The sequence below is a fragment of the Aplidium turbinatum genome, chromosome 11 (genome assembly GCF_918807975.1).
Source record: "Aplidium turbinatum chromosome 11, kaAplTurb1.1, whole genome shotgun sequence".
NCBI lineage: Eukaryota > Metazoa > Chordata > Ascidiacea > Aplousobranchia > Polyclinidae > Aplidium > Aplidium turbinatum.
The window spans coordinates 19,045,682-19,070,653 of record NC_137482.1 but is presented as its reverse complement, the minus strand read 5'-3'; the positions used below and the strand labels follow the sequence as shown (position 1 = coordinate 19,070,653).

Genomic DNA, 24,972 nt, shown 5'->3' with positions numbered 1-24,972 from the left:
AATAATTGATGCCTGTGTTACTGTGAATCTATGATTTTTATCAAACTTTTCAAAAAAAATTTCAAACGGAGATCAAACATTAAAATGCGTAAACTGAACATTCAAGAATACATTTAAAAAAAAATTACCGAAAAAAAATTGTTTTCAATGGCACTGGCAAGGCCCAAAATCCAATGTTTTATTTATTTTTAATTTTTTAAAAATGACCAAAAAGTGGAAACACTGCTCGAGAATACATCACTATCGACAGCAATAACAAAAGCCACGTTACCACATCTGATGTTTTGATGTTGAAATCTGATGTTTTGATGTACATACATAATAGCCTACAGTTAAATCGCCCGCAGTAACAATTATTGCTCGATCAGCTGATTGCTAGTCTATAGTGACATAAACTGTACAGTCGCACGCTTCGCTGCTCATGCCCATTCCCGTTTTGAAAGCTCTGACAAAAGCATGCGCGGAATGCTGATCAGACCGCAATGGGGAAAATTTTTATTGAAAATCGTTTTATGGTAGCATTTTAAACACAAAGAACGTGTACAATCGCCAAGTCAGGTTTTTCCTTTAGTATCCCTTTAATCCTCTATAGTCTACTGCTCACCAGTTCACGAATCTCAAGCGCGTGGTGTGAATCAATGCGCAGTACTGTACAGCACACGTAATGAATCAATCGTGGCCGCACACACAAATTATTAGTCCTCGAAATTTGTTTTTGTTGACGGCGAATAAACGTGTCCGGTCTGAGCAGCTATATCGGCAGACAAATTAAGTCTCACGGCGGACACACCAGTTTTAGCGTCAATTGTCATGCTTAATTACTTCATCTTGATAATTCTTCGCCATTTAAGAACTATAGCTACGGTTTAGAAGGCGTTTTATAATTTCATTGAAGTCACTCTGAAAGGCTTTCATCAGACTAACGACATGCGCTTGAAGAGCCAAAGCGCCGTGTAGCTGCTAAATACGCCGCATAACTGGTTAACTTCCACCGAACGAGGTCGTGTGGCTTCTTGCGTCACAATGCTCTTTGTTACGCTAATTCAATGTCATCAATCGTTGAATCAACGTAAAAATCGAAAGTTTTCCTCTTCGAATAGAAGTTAAGGAATACAGTATTCACATTTTCTAGATGCGCGCTAGTAGAATGCGCGAAAAATTATATTCTCGCAACAATTGTTCGTGCCATGCAGTGACGATTTGTATCGCTAGTTCCTGTGTTATTTCTCGGTGGACAAATATGACCGATCTAGATGGTACTTCCCGCGGACATCACATGCTGTAACGGCGGACATGTCTGCCGTGAATTTCGAGGCCTGCATTATTCACTCGTACGGGAACGCACTGCGTGTCTGCAGTTCTGGTAACTGCGTGAACCATATGAAAGAAGAAAAAAGGCGCTTGGAACAAACAGTCCATGAAAAAAAAAGTCGGCGCGCAAGACGGAAAATATCAACTTTACATTTGTTTAACGTCGCACACTGTTCATTTAACAGATTTATTTTCGAATCCTGATATCCGAAAAGAAACTGCAAATGCGATTCGAATACATTGAGATTCGAATCTCTAAGATTCGATATTCTGTATTGTGCATCCCTAGCCCAGCCTCATAGGAAAAACGTGTGGGTATCGCTGTCAATTCTTGCTACACTCGACTGCTCAGAAACATATCAATAATGTTGTCATAACTTGTGTAAGTTTTATCTTTTTATGCCAACTACGTAGCTTGTTTTTTGGTTTTAATATGCTGTTTTTAAAAGAAGTAGCTATTTTTCCACACTTAATGCCATGGTTACAATGAGGTGTTGCCAGAGTTAGGATTAAAGTTAGGAAGGGGTAAGGGTTAGAGTTAGGAATAAGATTAGGGTTATGATCTTCGCCCAGGACTAAAAAAAATTCCAAAATACAAGTTCTTGTTTTCAATAGTTTTAAACTTTTCTCAAATTAGGGCAGAATTCCTTATTACACTATATAGTGTAAATATAGCCACAGCCATTTTTAAAATAGGCTGTGGCTATATTTACACTACTGTATATACCATAGTGCAATAATAGCCTTAATAGTGTTGCCAGATAAGGAATGAGACGTAAGTCTGTTGGAAGGGAGAAGGAAATATCACCGATTTTTAGCTCAAAAGTAGGGGTTCGACTTATACTCGAGATCGACCTATACTTGAGGAATGCAATCTATTTCGTCTTTAGTGTTACAGTAGGAAAGAAAAAGCCCAGGGAAAATTGTACTTGCTCTTTGTCGTTTTCGCTCACATGACACGCAAAGGAAAAAAGCCTAGTAAAACGTTGCACAGCAGAAAAGAGTAACATTAGTGCAGAAGTTTTCCGACTCGTGTCTAGAGCATTGTGACGCAAAAAGCCACACGTGTTCGGTGGAAGTTAATCAGTTATGTGACCAGACTAGTGATGCAAGCCGCGCCGCGTACGCGGCCGCTTTAGACTTTTTCGCCGCGTGGAAGGTTGAAATGACAAAGCCGCGCCGCTTGCCGCGTAAACTTTCAAGAAATTAAACTTTCGTAAATATAAACTTTCAAGAAATTAAACTTAAATCGTAAACGTAAACTTTCAACTTTTAAAGAAAATCGGTTATGAAACTTCAAATTTAAATTGGAAACACGGATCAGTTTTTTTCCTTTGGAAACCCTAAGCTGGAAAGCTATGCAAATTGCAAATGGCTTGCAGTTGACAGGGTTTTGGGGTTGGCTTGTCAGGGAAGCTGTATGAATGTTTTTGGTTAATCGCCTAGCTGATAAGCTCAGCTCCCAGGCTATAGGCCTAGCGCAACTACCGCATTAGTTACTATAACAGTTAGCCCAGTGAGTTCAGGCTATAAGTTTTACTCTTGTGTGTGTGCTGTGTAGTTCATATAGCCACTGACATTAAAATTGCATTATTGCTTATAAAAAGTGTTCAAAAGTCCTGATAATGGATCCAGGAACATTCTATTTGTCTTAATTTGTATTATGTCTTAGAACTTAGATGCATTGCTGATATGAGAATATGATCTGGTTAGCGTAGCCAATTAGTGCACAACTGTACTGGTAGTGGTAGGTTACCAGTTATATGCCATGGGTGCTTTTTGCTACAATTGACTTTCTAAAAAAATAACGCGTTAAAATATTTTTTTAAATTTTTGTAATTTGCGGTGTGCGGTGCAGTGTCAAAGTTCCAGATAAATTGCGGTGTGCGGTGCACGGATAGATGAGTCAGTTGCGGTGCGGTGTGCGGATAAAAATTTTGGGTTGGCAGCTACAGAGTGCTTTGAGCCTTCAATGATCTGGTCTAATGAAAGCCTTTTAGAATGACTTCATTGAAATTTTAAAAAACCTTCTAAACTGTAGCTGAAATGGCGCAGATATATTAAGATAAAGTGATTAAGTATGACGATCGATGTTAAATCTGGTGTGTCCGCCGTAAGACTTAATGTGTTCAGCGGAATAGCTGCTCAGATCGGATATGTTTGTCCGCTGTCAACATAATCGAATTTCGACCTATTTATTCCCCTGAAAAGATCAAGAGAAATTTTGAAATGTTTGCAGCAACTCCGCTCAGCGACTTTGGCTTTGTTGCATTTTTTTCTCGATCTTTTCAGAGGACGAAGTAGGTTGCACTCATACTTGAGTATATATGCTAATATACGGTAAATTTTTTACTCAATTTTGCCCTTGAAATTTGGCTTAATCTCTATGATTGCTTACTTTACAACAATTCACAATCACAAAACGTTGTTATACAATCAATCTCACTTAATCGGTTCATGTTTCATTAGAATACCCGCTTAATTGAAACATTTGAAACAGTCTCCAACCTTAATCGATTTTTCGGTACAATTTTTCCCACTTAATCGGACCACTACCTTGCTTAAAAGGACTACCTTCCCACCAAAATTAGGTTTTGTGTTTGTGGTTAAGGTTTTTTTTCGAAATGTGTTTAGCGAAATTGCAAGTTAAGAGTTAATGTTAGGTATTACGTTATCAGTGGCAAGGTTGCTAGATGCATTTTATATTTCCAGCCTAATTGTAACTAAAAAGTAGCCCAATCCAATACCAAGTTAAAACAAGCCCAAAAGTAGTCTAAACTTTGAAAGTTTGCATAAATTAAAGTCAAAAACAAATTTTTTAACTTGAAATGATATTTATTTCTCGCCTATTGTCAGCTCTGCTAGCTCAGTGGTTACGCACCCGGCTCAAGATCACACGGCGCAAGTTCGACTTTCGGGGTGTGCGTTTGAGCAACACACGTTAAGGACTGCTCTCCATTCAGCGGCACCTAATGAATGGAACAATTCCCTGGCAACAACACTTCAACAATCAGAAAACTGCACTCTGCCAATCTCGGTAACCGGCCCTGCGTCAAGAGCCTCTACAAGTATGCGAAACTGCCAGGAATAACCAATCAAGGCTTTGTCAGTCCGAGGATAAAGATTCAAAACCAACCAACCATTTTGTGAAATTTGGTTTGAAATGCAACCAAACGAAGTCAACCACCACACCATCTGTACGGTAACTGCTAAAATTTTCCTGACTAGTGAAAAACTTTAAATTTAGTTTTGTGTTCATGTTACTTTGTCTTGTACAGATTAAGCATTATCGACACAGGGAAACACGGTACAGGAGTTCAACTTGCACTAGATAGAGGAATGATAGCAAAACAAAGTCATTATAAAATGAAAAAGACTTAATAAGACTAGTTTGGCTTGGTCCTGATTAAGCTGGATTGACTGAACGTGCAACTTCCACTGCCCAACACTAGCAAATCATACCTTGTATGATTATTACGTGACAGAATTACTGCATTACAAACCAAAAGTTAAGCACGTAGGCCTGTCTGTGTTGTTTTGACGTATTGGTTTTACATTCTAGAAAAATATCTTTATACTGTATTAGGCCACAGCCCACAAGTTTTGAATTTATGCCGCTTCAACTACAAAAATGTTTAGGAAATTTGTTCACAACTACTAAGTTTTTTTTATTATATGATATAGCTTATGAGGGCAGATATTGTTCATGTGGGTTGCACTTGGGGCACCCCTGCTCTAGAGCTTAGCTTTCGGTTTCAGCCATTGTATCTTACTTAAAAAGTAGGCTAGTCTATCAATATTAAAACAAATTTATTTTATTGCAGTTTAAAAACATACGTTTAGTTTTTGTCAACCTAACTACCTATATTTTAAACTATCATTGACTTGTTTGGCAACAACGTAATTTATCTTAAATAATTCACCAATGTCTTCCAAGCGGAGGCAAGAAGAAAGACATTTGCAAACCTTGAAGAAAGCATTGCAGATTGAATGTAACAAGCGATGCTTTGAATGTGACCAGCGTGGACCAACGTATGTCGATGTCACAATTGGATCTTTTGTCTGCACCACTTGTGGTGGAATTTTGAGAGGATTAAATCCTCCACACCGTGTTAAGTCTGTTTCTATGGCAACTTTTACACCAACTGAAATATCTTTCATTGAAAGTAGAGGAAATGAGTTCTGTAAAAACATATATCTTGCCAAATATGATTCACGATCACAAACAAGGCCAGATTCAAAAAATCATTCCAAGTTCAAGTTTTTCATGGAAGAAAAATATGAAAAAAAGCGTTGGTATGTTCCACCAGAAGAAGCGCAAAAACCTACTCAAATTTCTGTACCATCTGATAGCAAAAGTTCTAAAAATGAGAATGTTAAACCTCTTTCAACATTACTGGGTAAGAGTGTAACTCCTGTAGAAGTGTCCAGACCACCCCATGACAAGCCTGCTAAAGTTGAAAGTTTTTTGCCAGACTTTGGTACTCCTTCTGCAAGCACAACTTCTTACAGCAACACCAACACATCATCAGACGGAGGATTTGCAGACTTTAGTAATGCCTTTTCTTCTCAGAGTTTTGATGCCTTTGGAGACTTTACGTCGGGTCAGCAAGCAGATTCTGCACCTGCATCCACCAGCAGTGGCTTTGCAAATTTCTCTAGTCTTATCACTCCAATATCTACAGGAACCACACCTCAACAGCCAGCTGCTAATCAAAACAAGGCTGCCGATAAGTATGCTGATCTTGGGGATTTATTCAGTACAGATAATGCTGGAACACCTGATATAACAGCAATGTGGTCTGGGTTAACCTCTAGCAGTACTTCAAATGTAAATAATGCGAACACAGGGATGTCGGGATTTGGCATGACAAGTACGGCACAGCCATCTACACTCTTGAATGCCACAAGTCAGCAGCAGATCTCCGTATTTGGAGCAGCTCAGCCGCCGTCCACATTATTTTCTAATGTCCAACAGCAGCCACAGCAAGCAGCCAACTTGTTTGGAACACCAGCATCATCTGCTTTTGCTGGTATGGCACAACCGGGTGTCATGAACATGCAACCGCAAGTATCCTCTTTTGGTAGCATGCAGCAACAACAGCCAGGAATATTCAGTACCCAACCCCAACAGACAATGGCTTCATTTGGAAATGCACAGCAAGTTCCTATGGGCACTACTTCGCTTGGCACCAATCAGTTTAACACTGCGGCTGCATTCGGAACATCTCCACAAACAATGTATAACTCTCAACAAACAATGTATAACCCTCAACAATCACAAGGTTTTGGCGGTGGGGTTGCAGCAACAAGCACTGCTAACCCATTCATGCAATCAGCTGCGCCCTCTGCTGTACAGCAACCAAGTACAGCCGCCAATCCATTTATGATGCAGCAGCAAGCCCAAAATCCTTTTTCAGCACAACCAACTGCCACAAATCCTTTTATGAACAACTCAAACCCTCCTCAGAACCAAATGCCCACTAATCCATTTTTTTAAGTGCACAAAGTTGCTTCTGCATCATTCTACGATAAAATTCGACTTTCATGTTTTGAGGAAATCTAATCACAGAATATCAATATTTACATGCGATAATAAGTCAACGGAACATGCAGTTTTTCAGTTATGTATTAACTGAAAAGAGAAAAGGTTTAATTACAGTTGCATTTATGAATTTTACAACGTTGTTGAAATGTAAGATGTTTGGTTGTACTATATAAATGTGTTAACGAATTTAGGTGACCTCTTTTTGGTTGATTACTATTAGGAACTGTTTGTTTACTTGTATATGAACTTGAATTAAATTAGGCTACATGCTAGTCTAATTCCTATCTGAAATGATAGAGTAAATGGCTTATTATGTCTTCAAATTTATAGATTGTGCGTTTAAAATTATGAAGTCGCGTAGCATTGGCTTCAAGCATTGAGTTATGTTCAAACCGTGCATCTTTGAATTTTGTCGCATTTTTTTGTGTAATTTATGGCCATTTATTTTCAGTAACAAACAGCGTTATTGATGTTTAAAAAATGTTTATATGTTTCTAAAAATGGTTTATTTGTTCGTTATGTAGCAATAGATGAGTATAAGGTTCATGTTTACTCTGTTTAAGATGAATTCTTGCTGGTTTTTGGGAGTGTCCCACTGGCATATTGAGCATTGCTCACAAACTCATAATGTCAACCTGCGTAAGAATAAAATGGATGCAAGAAATAATAAGCTTGGCAAAGCTAAGCGAATGCGACGATAGCAAAATTGAAATACAACAGTAATTTAACAACTGCAACTATTAACACAACTTGTACAAGCCACCTCATGATCTTGTTGCTTAGTGTTATCTTGCTGTAGCTGTATCGACAAGATGAAGTATTCATGCAAAGATCTCACATTGGTTTCTGCATATACTGATTACCTACTAGCGAAGCTATTTTAAACAAAAGTCGACAAAATTCCCTCTTGGTACCGATGAATTCGTTTACCATTTCAATGAGTTGATAATGACTGGGAAGCAACTTGATAGTTCGTTTATCAATTATAGCTGTTTTGAAATTGTGGCAATATGCTCACTTGTGGAGACTTGGGGTTCGCAACCATATGATTTAGTGGTTGGTTGCAAACTTTAATCTAAACTTAACTCTTTCTTGAACAACCAATCTAGCAAAGTGTCCCATTAGGGTGGAGTGAAAAAAACTTTTTCTGTCATATTAATGAAGAGGGGTGTTAAAAGGGTGTCATAAGGTCTAATATTGACTTTAAAATTATTTTTTTGACGTGGCACCCAAAATCGAGCGTGCCACCCAGCCCCATGGGTCACGCAAAGGTCAAAATCCACAAAAACAGCGTAACTTTTTTTATAATGCTCCTAGAAAGCTGGGAGTAGGCTTAAAAGTTGCAGAACAGCTATGTTCCTATATGCTCTAAAAGAACATTTTGTTCTAAATGCATCTATTGAGCAGATATTCCAAAAAAACGTATTTTTTCCATTTTTGGGGGCAAATTTAGATGAAATTGCATTTATTTGATACTTAAATACATTTTTTTACTACACTTTGTTCATTTATTTTGGGTGTTATTATGGAGTCTACATATTTGGACAGATGGGAACCTTGGCTATTTTAATTGAATAGTTATGGTTGGTTACCTATGACGGTAGTTTGTTGGTAGGTAGGCCTATTATACCATACCGTCCTTAGCATTAGCATATTGTAGCGGACTTAATGAAGCAAGCGAATACTATCTTTTAATTTGATATTGTTATACATTCATCAACATTATAGAGAGTTACTTACAAATTGAACAGGATATTTAGAACAGCACATATCTAGGTATTTAAATTAAAATAGAAAATGCACAATCAAACCATAGCTAAGCCACAATTCGACTGACCTGCCACCATCCCCAGTCCACAATCGAACAATTGTTCAATCTGCAGGAAGTTTAATTTAAAGCAACAGTAGTCAGCTTCGAGGAAATACATGCATATAAAACAATTGTACAGTAAAACCATAAAAAGTGTTACAAGAATAGTAGGTATTCAAATCATCATAATATTAGTCCATTAAAAAGCAAAATGTTTCTTGGTGTCGAAGCGTTTCATTAAACACCGAGAGTTAATTTTTGCCTGATCAATCCGTCACGTCTTTCATAGCCAGCAACTGAAGACGATGCCTCGGTAACAAGTTTAATGTGCCTTTCAACAGCTTGACTATGACATGGATGACACAATGGGGTGGATCTTACTTCTTCAAGCTGAACATTATTCAAGTGTGTGATTGCCGGATGTTTAGAGATGTCAGCCACGTTTAAATTGACCATTTTAAAATATTCTTTTGCTTTAAAGTTTAGCTTTGGCACCAAGAATCGTCGCACATCAACATTATCGTTGCTTAATTCACTTCCCCATCTGATTGATCAACAAATCCACCTTCAAAATCACCCATATCCACATTTTGAGTTGCCACTACGTCATGTTTTTATGGCTTTGGATGGAACGACAAAAAGCCCGGATACCTTTTCTGGAAAAATTGGAAAGGAGTAAAATAGAAGTGTATTTGATTGGCCAGTTATTAAGTTTAAGCCCATTTTAAACCAAAATTTTCCGTTGCTCACAAATGAAATTGTGGATAATCTCAGCACTGATCAGCATTATGCCTATAAAATATGTTGGGCGGTTATTCTCGGGCATGTGGGCTATGATTTGGAACTTCTAGAAATTGGGCCAATATTTCACTCCCAGCGGTTGACTCTCGCTTGCAGAATAATGCGGTATTATGTCTCAGTCGAAAAGCCATCTGCAATGCTTCAATTATTGACTGAATTTTGCATAAAAGTATATTTTCCAAAATGGTTTCAAATTAAGCGAGAGAATCGAATTACAAGTGATGCAACAAATCTGTTTGGCCTCGTTTAAAGGATCGTTAAATTTCCAAATAAGAGAGTCAGGGACATTTCACTGAAGGTTGTGCAAAGAAATGCATTCTCTGCTCATCCTGAAAACATACTGTTAAGCATGCTATTGCTAGCAGATGGAAATGAAGATGTGAGGAGGATGGCTGTTAACAAGATTCTATCAATTAGAGGTTGTTTATCGAATTACACAATTGAAAATATAGATATGGGTGATTTTGAAGGTGGATTTGTTGATCAATCAGATGGTGAAAACGAATCAAGCAACGATAATGTTGATGTGCGACAATTCTTGGTGCCAAAGCTAAACTTCAAAGCAAAAGAATATTTTAAAATGGTCAATTTAAACGTGGCTGACATCTCTAAACATCCGGCAATCACACACTTGAATAATGTTCAGCTTGAAGAAGTAAGATCCACCCCATTGTGTCATCCATGTCATAGTCAAGCTGTTGAAAGGCACATTAAACTTGTCACCGAGGCATCGTCTTCAGTTGCTGGCTATGAAAGACGTGACGGATTGATCAGGCAAAAAATTAACTCTCGGTGTTTAATGAAACGCTTCGACACCAAGAAACATTTTGCTTCTTAATGGACTAATATTATGATTATTTGAATACCTACTATTCTTGTAACACTTTTTATGGTTTTACTGTACAATTGTTTTATATGCATGTATTTCCTCGAAGCTGACTACTGTTGCTTTAAATTAAACTTCCTGCAGATTGAACAATTGTTCGATTGTGGACTGGGGATGGTGGCAGGTCAGTCGAATTGTGGCTTAGCTATGGTTTGATTGTGCATTTTCTATTTTAATTTAAATACCTAGATATGTGCTGTTCTAAATATCCTGTTCAATTTGTAAGTAACTCTCTATAATGTTGATGAATGTATAACAATATCAAATTAAAAGATAGTATTCGCTTGCTTCATTAAGTCCGCTACAATATGCTAATGCTAAGGACGGTATGGTATAGTAGGCCTACCTACCAACAAACTACCGTCATAGGTAACCAACCATAACTATTCAATTAAAATAGCCAAGGTTCCCATCTGTCCAAATATGTAGACTCCATAATAACACCCAAAATAAATGAACAAAGTGTAGTAAAAAAATGTATTTAAGTATCAAATAAATGCAATTTCATCTAAATTTGCCCCGAAAATGGAAAAAATACGTTTTTTTGGAATATCTGCTCAATAGATGCATTTAGAACAAAATGTTCTTTTAGAGCATATAGGAACATAGCTGTTCTGCAACTTTTAAGCCTACTCCCAGCTTTCTAGAAGCATTATAAAAAAAGTTACGCTGTTTTCGTGGATTTTGACCTTTGCGTGACCCATGGGGCTGGGTGGCACGCTCGATTTTGGGTGCCACGTCAAAAAAATAATTTTAAAGTCAATATTAGACCTTATGACACCCTTTTAACACCCCTCTTCATTAATATGACAGAAAAAGTTTTTTTCACTCCACCCTAGTGTCCCATACCGCAAACCAGGACTGCACAACGTGCAGCTTGCGCGATGGTTGGAATATGTTTTACTTTGCGAACGACTTTTGTCCAGGTTGATAAAAGGTTATTATTTCCAAAAACAGCACAGGGCGCAGGGGTTATTCAAATATCGTGTGGCGTCCCCTGCAGTGAGTGTGTTGTGAGCCTGAGAGTTGTCACATTGCTTAGGATAGCAATAAACCTCATGTTTGTCTTATTTTGGGGTTGTAAGACGTGGATGGTGTCCTGTGATAATTGTACAGCCCCAAGACGAAAACCAGTTGTGATGAAGATAGTGCAACAATTAATGGTTACAGTTAGGCTACTTTAGAATTAAGGAATGCAACCATTCAAAGCCAGTGATTTTTGAAAAAATATTTGCAATAAACAGCGCCTCTAACGAGCCCATCGTCTTCCAAATTCTACGTCTTTAGGATTTTTTCTCATACAACATTACAATACTGGTAGCATTGGACCCTCCAATCGTTGATGAACATTTTCTCTCCTGAAAAAAAGCTTTTTTAGCTAGCATTATTTTAACGAAACTTAGTCGATAAATGAATCTGTTTACATGCTTTAAGGCAGGCCTGCACAACATGGGGCCCGCGAGGTAATTTATATACAGTATATTCTACAAACTATTTTTGGCTATTGATTTGATTATAAGTACGAAATAACTTTTTAAACACAACAACGAGACAGCGTGGTTCTTCTGTAGTTACCTTTCAGACGATTGGTTTCATTTTTTTATCTGAATAATATTTGCACTTCATAGAAACATTTTAACAACGTTTGCGCGTGGCTCGTGAAATCGAGTTTTTCTTGTTGCGGCTCCTGTATCATTTTGAGTTACGCATGTCTGCTTTAAGGGTTATGGAGTGCATGTTTTGCTGTCGTCGTAATTCTTACCCGGTCAATTTGCATCGCTGCAGTAGCACCAACAGTACAACAAATGTGCTGTGCCACTTATTTCAGCAAGTATGAAAATAGCTTCTACAGTACACTTTTCAAAACGCTGTGTGATCCAATATTGTCATAAAAGAAAATGTTCTTACACTGATTTATTCATGAATTCGTTTTTGCCATGTTTGCTGTTATGCTTTTCATTGTATGCCATTTGTGTTTCTTCCCAGACAGATATTTTAATGATCGCTCAATGTGGGAAGTTATTCGTGGATTATTTGCTGTGGAATGTGTGGATGTCTCAGCGCGTCGGTCAATTCATCAACTTTCCATGCAAGATGCATTATCGAATCATTTATGTTCATAAAAACAACTCTTTGATTCCGACCATTTTCATATGACGTCATGCTCATGAAAGTTATGATAACTCGTAAATCGGTTTACTATGAACTGGTATGAACCGGTTTAGGTGAAACTTGGAGACATGACCATTTCGTCTGGTCAGACACACGACGAACTTCTTGCACAATATGCTTTGTATTTTTACTGGTTTCATGAAAGTTCTACAACAATGCATGATGTCGCTTGGAAAGTGAATACTGTGTACTTGTCTTTATTTCGTGGCCCGATTTGACTCCTTGATTCTTTCTGCATACCATGGTCAAGGTGTTAACATTCATAACGGATAGGTTATCTTCGGTTCACAACATGGCGGGACATGCGGTTACGTAACTTATATTGGGGTGATGGATTGGATAACATAGGTAAAGTATCCCGTTGGGTATCTACCTTGTGTTATGCCAGTAGAATGTGAATGTTTTGTACCGAATCAATCTGTGAGACGAAGAAGTACGTAGCCTATTGTGTTTTTCCTTGCATCGCTCTTTAGCGAGAAAATATTGTGGAGTATCTTAGATAAAAATGTCAAAACATGTATCAATCCAATTTTAGACAAACTATTATCAACGAGTAGTGTTTCAATGTATTTGGCTTGCAGCCTTCTTAACCTCATGGGTAATTCTGGGATGATCATCACATTCGTAGAAGTAGCCTACTTTGATGAAATGATACTTGTCCTCAGCTACCTTTATGCTTCAGGCGTGCGAGATTGATTCATGTCGTGCGGTGCTTTGTAAAGCACACCATTTATCACGTGGAATAGCTTGTTTAATTTACCGTGCGTATCCATATTTTTGAAGCTTCAGTTTGTTAATAGAATTTTTTGTTTTCAAAGTGTCAAAATCAGCAACATTTTGAATTTTAAATTTAGCCTACTTTTATTCGGATGTAGCCTACAATGAAAAAAATCATTGTTAAACCACGAGTTGTGATCAACCTATCGTTTATTTATATTTTTCATTTTGAACATATTTCACATTGTAACTTACTGGGTAAATATGAAGACGTGTTACAGCACTATAGTAATATGTGCATTGTGGCTTATAGAGTTCCCCATTAAATAACGTGCAATGCATACAGTGTTTCATTTACAGTAAAAGATGCAGAGTAGGGTGGCTCATTTTCCTTGATGTTTTTTAAAATTTTTGTCAGTTTGGAATAATGTTCCATTTTGCTCACTGATATTTGCAAACCAAAAATTTTTGTTGGGTTTTGACCTTTGACCCTGGTTCACCCAAGGAGAAGTTCTGAATTTTTCTGAAAAATTAGTAAATTTCGAAGTGGTTTAGCAGTATCTGAAGAGGGGATTTCTCAAACTTTGACCACATGATTTTGACGTCACTTCATCTGTTAACTTCCACGTGGAACATCTTCACCCTACTCCAAGTCTGAAAGTCACTAATAGTGCATGCTTTTAGTGTCATTTTAGTTGATTTTACAGCCTTTTCGCAGTCAGTGAATCTATGACATAGGACCAACAAAATTTTTTGGCACAAAAGATGAGAGTCATTTTAGAGTATTTCAGGGCCCCTGATTCCGAAAATGCACTTAGATTTTTCGAATTGGCTCTAGTTTTTGAGATATTCGACAATGAAAATATTTTTGAAATCGTTACTCAAAAGCTTTCAATTCATCATCATCATCATTTTCAGCCTGTGAGAGCCCACTGCAGAGCGTAAGCCTTCCCCTTTTCATGCCAATTTACATGATTATGTGCTAGTTGGTACCAATTGGTTGTATTGCATTGTTTGTCAATGTCGTCCCTCCATCTCACTTTTGGTTTTCCTTTTTTTCTTTTGGTTTCTCGTGGTGTCCATGTTGTTAATTTTTTAGTCCATCTATTGTCCTGATATCTTGCTATATGACCTGCCCAGGACCATTTTAGTTTCTTGATTGTGCTTAATATATCTCGTAATTTCGTTTGATTTCTGATCCATTCGGCAGTCTTTTTATCTCTCCATGTTAAACCCATCATGATTCGTTCATGTGCTCTCTGCATAGTTCTTAGTTTAAATGTTAATTTCTTTGTAAGGTTCCAAGTTTCTGCACCATATGTAGCGGTTGGAAGGATGCATTGATCGTAGACTTGTTTCTTGAGGGAAAGAGGCAGTTTTGACTTAAATATCGTACTTGCTCTTCCGAAGGCTTGCCATCCAAGTGATATTCTTCTTTTGATTTCATCTTCTTTATTGGAGTTGGTTGTAATTTTTTGGCCAAGGTATATATAGTGATCAACTTTTTCGATAGTCGCTCCGTCCAAAAGAATATTGTTGCCGATGTCTGCCAGTTTGTTAAACATAACTTTCGTTTTGTTAAAGTTCATATGAAGGCCAATCTTTTTGCTTTCTGTATTGAGTTCACTTAGCATTGTTTGTAGTTGTTTAGGTTGCTCAGATATAAGGATGATGTCATCAGCAAAACGTAAATGGTTTATGTATTCACCATCAATTTTGATTCCTTTTTCTTCCCAGTTAAGTTGTTTAAAAATTTCTTCTAAGGTTGCTGTAAAAAGTTTTGGAGATATTGTGTCACCTTGACGTACCCCTTTTTGAATCTGAAATGGTTCAGAGTGTTTGTGTAGTCGAATTATAGATGTATTTTCCGCGTAAATGTTTTTAAGAAGTTGAGTGTATGATTGGTCAATTCCCTGTTTTTCCAGTGCTGAAATGACAGCTGATGTTTCAACAGAGTCAAACGCTTTTTTATAATCTATTAGTCCAAGGCAGAGTGGGATGTTATATTCGTTTGTTTTTTCAATTAATTGGTTGATAGTATGCAAGTGGTCCATGGTTGAAAACCCTTCCCTAAAACCTGCTTGTTCTCTCGGTTGGTGGTAGTCCAAATCTTTAGCAATTCTGTTGGTAATTACTCGGGTAAAAAGTTTGTAAATTGTTGGAAGAAGACTAATCGGACGATAGTTTCCCAAGTCTTTTTGGTCTCCCTTCTTATGAAGAAGTATGATGATGGCATTCTTCCAGTTGGAAGGAATTTGTCTTGTTTTAATGCATTCCGTAAACAGATGGGCAAGAGGTGATGAAATTGTTTCTTCTGCATCTTTAATTAGGTCAGGCGTGATATTATCTTCACCAGGCGCTTTATTTCGTTTCATCTGACCAATTGCATGTTTTATTTCAGAGATATTTACTTCTGGAATGGTTGCTAAAATTTGAGATTTGTCAATGGAGTTGTCGACTGGCCCTTGACCCTGATTGCTAGCATAGAGATTTTGATAGAATTCTCTTGTTCTTTCTATTATCCGGTTTCTGCATTTCGTAATAGAGCCATCTTGTTCTTTTATTCCAGTCATATGAATTTTTCCCAAGCTCAGCTGCCTTTTGGCAAATTTAAAACCTCGACCTTTCCGGATTGTTTCTTCAACAACATCAGAGTTGTATTTTCTTATGTCTCTTCTTTGTTTTTTACTGATGAGTTTGTCAAGTTCTGCTTTTTCGATTTTGTTCCTTGCTGATATTGGTTGCTTGAGATCTCTACGCTTCTTCATAAGGTTTAAAGTTTCTGTTGACAGTTTTGAACCATTGTTAGGCTTTACTTCTCTATACTTTTCTGCTGTTTTTGTAAGATTGATAACAATACTGTTATTTAAATCTTCAACTGTATTTTCTGTGTAATTGATTGGTTGCTCTTCCAAGGCTTGAAACTGATTTTTCAAATCCAACTGGAATGACAATTTGTGAAAAGGGTCTATTCGTAATGGTTTGTTTTTTGACCGAAATAACTTTCTTCTTTCTTTCTGAATGTCTAGTTTGACAATGCTCCTCAGTATTCTATGATCGCTTCCAGTATTTACATTGTTAAGAGTTTGAACGTTTTGGAAGATTTCAGGTTTGTTGGTAATTATGTAGTCTATTTCATTATGTGTTTCATGATTTGGGCTTCTCCATGTCCATTTTTGGTGTGGTTTCTTTTGGAACATGGTGTTTGTGATGCTGAAGTTGTTGCTCAAACAGAAATTGATTAAGTTTTCTCCACGTTCATTTCTTGTTCCGTATGGAAATTTTCCAAAGCAACTTTCTTTTCCTGTACCAATCTTTGCGTTAAAATCTCCCATGATTACATTAAATTGAGTTTTTTGGCAGTCGAGAGTTCTTTGCAAATCATCATAAAAAGCCTCAATCTCCTCCTGAGAGCTGAGGGTTGTTGGGGCGTATACTTGGATAATCCTGAGATCATATCGTTTCGAAATTTTTATAGTTACACTGGCTACCCTGTCCGACTCGCCATGAAATTCTTTTACATTATTGACCAGATTTTTGTGGATAAGAAATCCTACACCACTCTGCTTAACGTTTTCTCTTCCTTTGTGGTAGAGCAGATGGCCATCCTTGATATTCATTAGTTTTTCTCCTTTTCTTCTGACTTCACAAAGACCAATCACATGCCACTTGATAGTTTTTATTTCTTCCAATAGGCTGGTAAGATGAACCTCTTCTGACAAAGTTCTAACATTGTATGTTGCGATGAAAAGTTTTTTGTTGTTTGATGTACCGGTGCATTGATTTGTTTGTGCACAGTAGTCATCTTTGCACACAGCACCCCTGTTCACTGCAGGTACTGAGGATGGACCTCTTTCCGTTGATCCACCGGGAACGGGTATTCTTGTTTGTACGCAGTAGTCATCTTTGCACACAGTATCCCTGCGTACTGCAGGTACTGAGGATGGACCTCTTTCCGTTGATCCACCGGGAACGGGAGGTGATGTCTTTATTGGCATATTTTCATTGGGGAGTGTTGGGCCATGGCCTTCCATGCTGGCCCAGTGCAGGTTGGAAGGTGGGAGGGTGATGTTAGTCTGACTACTCGCCAAGAACCTCTCTGATTTCGTTGAACGTGTTCAGTACAGCTTCTTGGGTCTTTGTAGTACACAAGCTTCAACACCGCGACAAGGTCTCACCCAGTGTTGACGTTGCTTTCAATTAGCAAAGTACTTATTTTCAGCCCTGTTTACCATTATGATGTCATAATTGCACTTGTCTAGTTCAATTGGTTCATATTGCACAAAAGTTCAAAACGCAAGCAAAGGTTGAAATGAACTGTGTTTAACTTTAACGTAAGGGAGACATAAATATTTAATGAAAACAGTTGTGAATCAGTAGGCCGACATCACAGGAAAATTATCCAGAAAGTCATGCATTTATGAATGCAGCTTTATATTGAAAAGGTAGGCCTACTGAAATGGATACTGTACAAACGAAATTTTATTCTAAGCCTTTGCTAATGCCAAGTCTTTGCTGCAAGAAGTTTTTTTCTGGTCTATAGGCTAAATAAATGGCATATAGGCTAATAGAATATGCCTTTGACAAGTAGGATGCTGTACAAACAACCCAGATATATTTTACTGCATGAGGCAACGCAGAGGAGTAACGCATTCTGCGATAGATACAGCGCTATATAAAAACAAGCATTATTATTACTTTGACATGAAGCTGGGTGATCAAGATAAGTCCTGGGTTCCTCCTAAAGTATGCAAACATTGCACTCAAACCCGTTTCTGGGCTCAAGGCTAAGAAGTTCAGAGAGCCGTGAAATCACCATGAAAATTGATACTTCTGTACGGTGAGCATTTTCGAAGGAAGTTGGAACATCATGTTTACATGAAGTGTGCAAGGCAGTCATTGCGTGGACGTTGCTACCGTATTTCTGTTTTTTGTTTGCCCTCTATTGTTTCAAGTGGTGATTTGCTTGAAACAATAGGAAAACGGAAAAACCTAGAACATCACACAACTAAGGCGAAATGAAAAATTGAATTGAGTCCTGTCTTTGTCATGAGTTACCAAAGGGAGTGGGAGGGGGGGGACTTATATACCAGTCCCAGGTATACAAGTCCCCCCCACCCCCCTTGGTAACTCATGACAAAGACAGGACTCAATGGACATGGCTCTTTCGCCTTAGTTGTGTGATGTTCTAGGCGTTACCTAGGAAAACGGGCATGACTGAGAGTAACCTCAATACCTTCAGTAATGTTTTGGAGCAAGGTCAAGCTTTTTTATCAAAACCATTTCTACCACCTACTGTAGTAGTTAAAGATTTAGTTATCAAAAGTGGTAGCTGGAATCTTGGCTAACTCAAAAACTAGAGACAATTCGAGAAAAATTAGTGCATTTTCAGAATCAGGGGCCTTGGAATACCTTAAAATGACTCTCACATGTCCTGCCTTTAGCCTATATAAAAAAAAATTTTGTTGGCCTGTGATAATCGATAAACATCATCAAATGATTCAAGAAACCGAAAGCAGTAGATATTTACTTCGGTGCACAAAAAAAATCATGTCTGAAACGTGGTAGAATTCGATATTTCGAGAGTAATATGCCTACACGTGTCAGTCTTCATGGAGTTGCTAATTAAACCACTTTGCTTGCTACAAGTTTGTGTTACTGCCTCTTATTGTGTCCATTAAGATGCTAGAGTCATGGACTTCTAAATAGTAGAACCTGGACTGGACACGCAGTGGACAACATTAGGCCAAACAGTTGGTACAACAGTTGGCCAACAGCCAAGTAACTAACCCTGTTGGCCCACTGTTGTACCAACTGTTTGGCCTCATGTTGTCCACTGCGTGTCCAGTCCAGGTTCTACTATTTAGAAGTCCATGCTAGAGTGCATTAGAAGATAGCGAGTGAGCAGTTTCAGGGATAAGCGAAAATTCAATATTTTTGAAAAAATTTAAACCAGGGTCAAACGTTAATGTTTTTTTATGAAATTTGGTATAGGAGATACATTTACCAAAAGGAACAATATTACAAACTGACGAAAGATTTAAAAGAAAAAAAAAAATTTTTTTGTGATTTTGAGCCAGCCTAATGCAGAGATTGGTATTGAAGTGAAGATGACAAAAGTTATCAAGGGAATTCTAGCAGAGGAAACCCTCCAGGTGAATTTGAGCTACTGTTGCTCACGCGGTGAAGTGCTTCCGAGCGCCACATATGTAAAAGGGAAAACATTCAGGCTTAAAGAATACTAACAAATCGATTGAAATTAGTTTTACAGGATTTAATGCTGGCTGGAAGCTAGGAATTTAGTTTGATGTAGAAAATAACCTCGATAAGAAATCATTTCTTTCTTGTGTGAAGTTATCTGGCCCTTTGTCGGAAAAGTTCGGTGACCGTCGAACTAGGCAGGGACAACGTTCGAGTATGCCTGTGCAAGATAGCTGGGTAGAATAACAGGGAAGGATAGAGTGGAGGCTGTAAAAACTGATGGACATTGCTAGCGGAGGCAAATGCCGGGTCTCACTGAAGACCAGATCATCAGGCTCTACCTCTCACACTCTACCGGTTAAAATACTCCATTTGCTGCAGCGACCTACGCATTACAAATAGGAAATTGGGCCTGAGTCAATGGTTTTCAAATCCTCTGCGAGTATGCAAAACCGCCTGTAAGAGTCCCAAACGATGCACAAAAAGGTATTTATTCATCCAAGAACCTTTTGGGCTTGGTCTGAAACAATAGATTTGATGAATCTAATTTATATTCTGATGTTGATTTCTTCTGCAAGAATCCGAAATAGCAACACAGTGCAGTCTACAAAAGACGGGTTTATTTAAAGTTGCAAAACGATGACCTGATATTTTTGAAATAAACCGCAAGTCGTTTCTGCGACGCTGATAAAACAACAGGCTGAAACAAGACGTAAGACCCATATTTGCCTACTTCCAAACAGAATGAAGTCGATTGCCAACAGAAAACAAAAAATTGATAAACAAATGGAACGATCTATAGTTCGCTTTCAGAATTCGTCGCACAGGGTCATGGCGATCCCGATGAAAACGGTGATAATCGGTATAGTGTCGGTTTCAAAGAAAATTTTATGTTAACGACCACATCTGAAAGCAAGCCGAGTTGGGAAGGCCCAAATCTTTCAATTGTTTTAACCGCAATAAAGTAGACGTTATATTTTCATCGATTTTATGTCTCGCTTTTCGTTTAGTCGGAGATGCCGATGGCGTGCTGGGCTTACCGATCGGTAACGATACGGAATTATAAACAAGATAGCAGGCTAATTGTGTAAGTTTTGAAGTTGGGTAAACGTCCAGCAGAAATTGTTCAGTTTCGTGGTAACTCTGGGAACGAGTTAAAATTCTGGAATGGGTCTCGATCCGTCGATTGCAAACAACCGCTTCAATCAACGACTTGTTAGCTGAAAAGTAAAAATAAAACTGTTTCAGAAACTATGAAAATATTTTTTCACACAGTGCGCCATGCATACTTCAGCAGCGCATGTCAGGAAACGTTGCTTCGACGTCTGGCGACATTAAAACGATGTTACAAGTTGGATTTTTTTAATTGCTGGGATGATTTTGAAACAAGCTGTGATTCAACCCCTACCCAAACATCATTTCTTCATAAAAGGAAATATTGTGTAAGTTGAAAGGCATGTAAGACCAAAAATCGAAAAAGTATCAGTTTAATTTGAAACACGGCTACTATATTCCTGAAAACGACACAATTAACTTAAAAGCGAACCGAAACAGCTTTCGAAACTTAAACTACTTTTCAAAACTCTCATAAAAGACCTTCAAGTCGAATTTGCAACAACACACCTTCCACAAAATGATCGAAATAATGATTGAGTTGCGAGGTGATTACTAGCACCAACTCCCTCGATGATTCCTCGGAATGATGACGTGACGATGAACTGGTGAGGAAATGATCGGCCAACCTTATCTGCCATGTCGACAACGCGTCGGCCGACACTTCATTCGCAATATGATGACAGATCTGGAGACGTAACGTGACGTTTAATATTGATGTTTGTCGTTAAAAAATATAGAACCTTTCGATAAATCGAAAATAAGTTACGTGAGGAGTATCGGCTGGCCAATCAGTAGCACCTGCACTATTTTCATAGCGATTTCACTCAAATCACTGCAAGATAGTAGTTTAGAAAAAAATACAATAATTTTATACCTTGGCTTTATCGTTCGCTATATCACTACAAAAAATATCACATATTGTCGTTAACTCGTCGCTGCTATGGCATCGGCAGCGTCTTAAGTTAATTAAGCACACACAAAAGTATATCACAAAAACAAGAAGTGACATACCTGGAGCAGACTTAAGTACTGGAAGAACGTGTTGCTATGGTTGCAGTGGTCTTTCAACAGCGACATCATTTGAGAGAGTGCGTCACCATTTTGCAAGCCTTAAAAATTGCAGATCTTGATGATGACGTATGAAATGACGTTACTTTGAAGGTAAAGGTGACAAATCTCAAAATCTTCCTCACAATATTAATAACGCCACTCCACATCATAATAGGTTGAAACATCAAAATTATTGTGAATAGCAACCAGTGTTAGTAACGTTGAAAGTAAGGTCCAGAGGTACTTTTGAACCCAAATTATCCCACTCGGATAATTTTAGCGGCCCGTAATCTTTCTAGAACTTAAAGAAACCCCGCTGTGCTATTTAGATATAGCGCATTTACCCAATTCTTTTGTTGGAAACAATGTTTGTTTTTTGAGGGGGAGAACCATCTCTTTAACCGTTGATTTTATATCTATTTTCCTCTTAAAAGTCTTGTTGTTTTGATTAAAGGTATCTTACTTTAAGGGCCCGGATATTACACTGGTGCCAGAGCCAAATTATCCTCAACGCATCTGCTAATAACGCAAATACACCCCACCACAAACACAAAATCTGTTTAGAAACAACATTTGTCTCAACTGAATTAAAAGTGTTTTTAAATGAATCTAAAGAACTCACAGTTTTCCATCAAGTCAAAAAGCTTGCTAGCCAAATCACCACCATGCGCAGTGCGCTTAAGTTTGCTTGAAACGTTCAAAGTTCTCTTGGAAGCGCGCGACAAGTAGGTGCAGTGACCCTGTGTGATAATGCCCGCGTTTCAACAACAAAATTCTCAGACTGATGGCAAAACTAGAATTTTCAAACTTTCGTGGTACAAAAAAGTAAAACTACCTGCCAAGGCGCTATAAGTGATCGTGATGTATTTGATCACGCAAATGATAACTATGAAAAAAAATGTGCCCGTTCAGGCAACTGAGTAGGTAAGCATACGGCAGTGTGGACACAAAAGAACGTCGACATCAAACAATGGTGGCTCGATTCTGAGTATGTGGCTTCAATATCAGATCACCATGTATTCTACCTGTATCGAGGGTATGGAATAAATTGCGGGCAGGCAACAACGCTTCAGCTAAGAGAAGCCAAGCTCGATGACTGGGCTAGGGCCAGTGGTTCAAAGCCTCCAAAGTATACGACACTACCAGGTCTAAGGATCCAAAAGCGCTTTTTCAGTACAAAAATATAGCTTCCCATTAAGCAACCAAAGAAGCTACGAAAATATCGCAAGTTCATTCCATTAACCCACTAACGCCCGAAATTCGAAAAAATTTAAAAATTACAATTTTTGTAATCCATTTGGTAACTTTTTTCAAAATAGTCTTTGATACACATTGTATGCAATCATTTCTAAAAAAAATGCTTTAAAGTGTTATTTTTTTGGCCAATGATATATCATACACTGGGCATTTAAGTTAAGTTTGTTACACATTTCCATCATCTTCCAATGTATTTTTATTCTTCTTTGTCGTATACAGGCTTACGCCCGGTAGTTGAAGATTTAGATTAAGTGGACGGGAAGGCAAGGAAGCCAATCTTTGTGTCCACCTTGAGATATGCCTTTGAGTGTCCTGTCACAGACACAGCCGCATGCTCTTGAGCGGTGTCGAACCAGCGCCCTTTCCATTGCCGTTCCAGTGTTCTCACCACTCGGCTATGCAGCCGACATGTATTTTTAGTAAAAAGTAAGAACTGTTGGTACAGTCAATATTAGTCTTACTGTAATTCAAAAAATGAAATAATTGGCATCAACACAAGCTAGTTATGTCAAGCCTAGTCATATTTCATAAAGTAAACAGTCAAAACTTGATCACGGCATAATAAAAATAAAGCATTTTTGTAACAAAACTTAACACATAAGACAAAACTTGTACTGGAACATCAGTCCGCAACATTGGGCATTAATGGGTTAACAGGAAAGCACAAGTTCTTATTAATCCAACAGCTGAAAATAACGATCACACACCTTGGGGTCTTGTATGTAAGACAGGCGTCCTGGCCTCAATTGAACGTACATGCCGTCGTTCAGTATTTGCTCGACTTTGTCTAGCTGCTTCTTGACGCATATTTCCATCGGCAGGTGGCGCATGTCATCCACTACGATCTGAATAGAAACTTACTGCATAGAGTGAAAGAGCATTGGTCTAGTTGGCAAAACTTGTCTTTTTAACATGGAATCAATGCAAAAAAGGACGATCTTTGCTAGCTGGGATGGTCTAGCTGGCAAAAGTTACCACTTTGTTTATTGCTACAACGTCGTCAGATAAAACGATAAAAATATCAACTTTTGAAGGCTTGGACAGAGCAACGTTTGTAATAACGGAGCAACAGTAATAGCGCTTTAATTGACATCGGAGCTAGCGTTGGTCGAACGCAAACGCGTGTTTTAACCTCATTGCTGTGTGACGTCAGTCAATGAACAACTTACAACAAAGCTACATGACGAGTTCCTTTCCTTGATTTCAGTTTGAAAATCTAACAGTGTCTTCATCACAAGACGAACAAGACTTTCCCTAATGGTAAAATTCACCTCAAGCGATAAGGAGCGATCTTGTACATAAAGATACACCAAAAACAAACAGCAACGGTTTATGTAGTTGAGCAGCCGACTTCAAAGAGGATGGAACAATTCACTCTTCAAATAAAAGCGGACAAACTAGCCAGCGTAAGCTTTCGGAAAAGAATCTCCAAGTGTGGAAATAAGTCTCTCAACTTATTTTCGACAATATATTTGTTAACAAAAAATTATAAACAGCACAATTGAAAGTACCGATTGCAGGAAGCGGGACTCCGGTAGCAAGCAAGGCGCCAATGTCCTCACTGTGACCCGGTCGGACTGGCTGGTGGGAACGTAGCTGAGCGCCACCAGAGCGTAACAAGGTCTCTGGGTTGACACGTCGATTGGAACAAGAAGTCGCTTCTCTGCTGCCAGCACGTACATGTGCCTGAAAGCCTGGTAACATTTCGTTGTCAGACATTGATGCAACATATTTTCGAACAAAATAACAACGTTAATTTAAAAAAAGATTGATTTCGTCTTTGGACATAATGATAAATCGACAAAAGAAAAGCGAAGATTGTAACTCGTTCATCCTGTAATCTGCATGTAGTAAAAAATGTGAACAAACAATTAATTTACACATTATTAAATGAAAGCATCAAAACACCTGCAGGTGATATCGATTGTCGAAGCTTTTTGTGGGAAAAGTTGGAAAGATTGAGACAAGGAGAGCCGCCACCCCTCTGTTGGATGTCTCGAGTGTGTATCTGCAATGAAAAGATGTAGAGCTAACAAAGGCGGTCAGCTGCCCAAGGAAACTGTTTTTCATACGGAAATGTCTGGTGGGAAAGGTGGTTTGAAA

General features: G+C 38.2%; 2 protein-coding genes across 2 annotated transcripts in view; one reads left to right on the top strand and one right to left on the bottom strand.

The window, feature by feature from the left end:
* Window positions 1–5,236: 5,236 nt before the first annotated feature.
* On the top strand, window positions 5,237–6,811 carry LOC145779580 (uncharacterized). Its single transcript, XM_082591206.1, has one exon. It carries the CDS (start codon window positions 5,237–5,239, stop codon window positions 6,809–6,811), a length of 1,575 nt encoding a protein of 524 aa, XP_082447332.1.
* Window positions 6,812–20,049: 13,238 nt separating this feature from the next.
* The window catches only part of LOC145779377 (anaphase-promoting complex subunit 1-like), a 35,950-nt gene continuing 31,027 nt past the window's right edge, over window positions 20,050–24,972 (bottom strand). The window contains exons 36-42 of the mRNA XM_082590954.1: window positions 24,778–24,877; window positions 24,381–24,563; window positions 23,577–23,714; window positions 22,235–22,352; window positions 21,574–21,671; window positions 21,070–21,247; window positions 20,050–20,666 (exon numbers count right to left, since the gene is read on the bottom strand). Coding sequence (XP_082447080.1) covers window positions 20,335–20,666; window positions 21,070–21,247; window positions 21,574–21,671; window positions 22,235–22,352; window positions 23,577–23,714; window positions 24,381–24,563; window positions 24,778–24,877 — 1,147 coding nt within the window. The 3' untranslated portion in view covers window positions 20,050–20,334. The remainder of the gene's footprint in view (window positions 20,667–21,069; window positions 21,248–21,573; window positions 21,672–22,234; window positions 22,353–23,576; window positions 23,715–24,380; window positions 24,564–24,777; window positions 24,878–24,972) is intronic.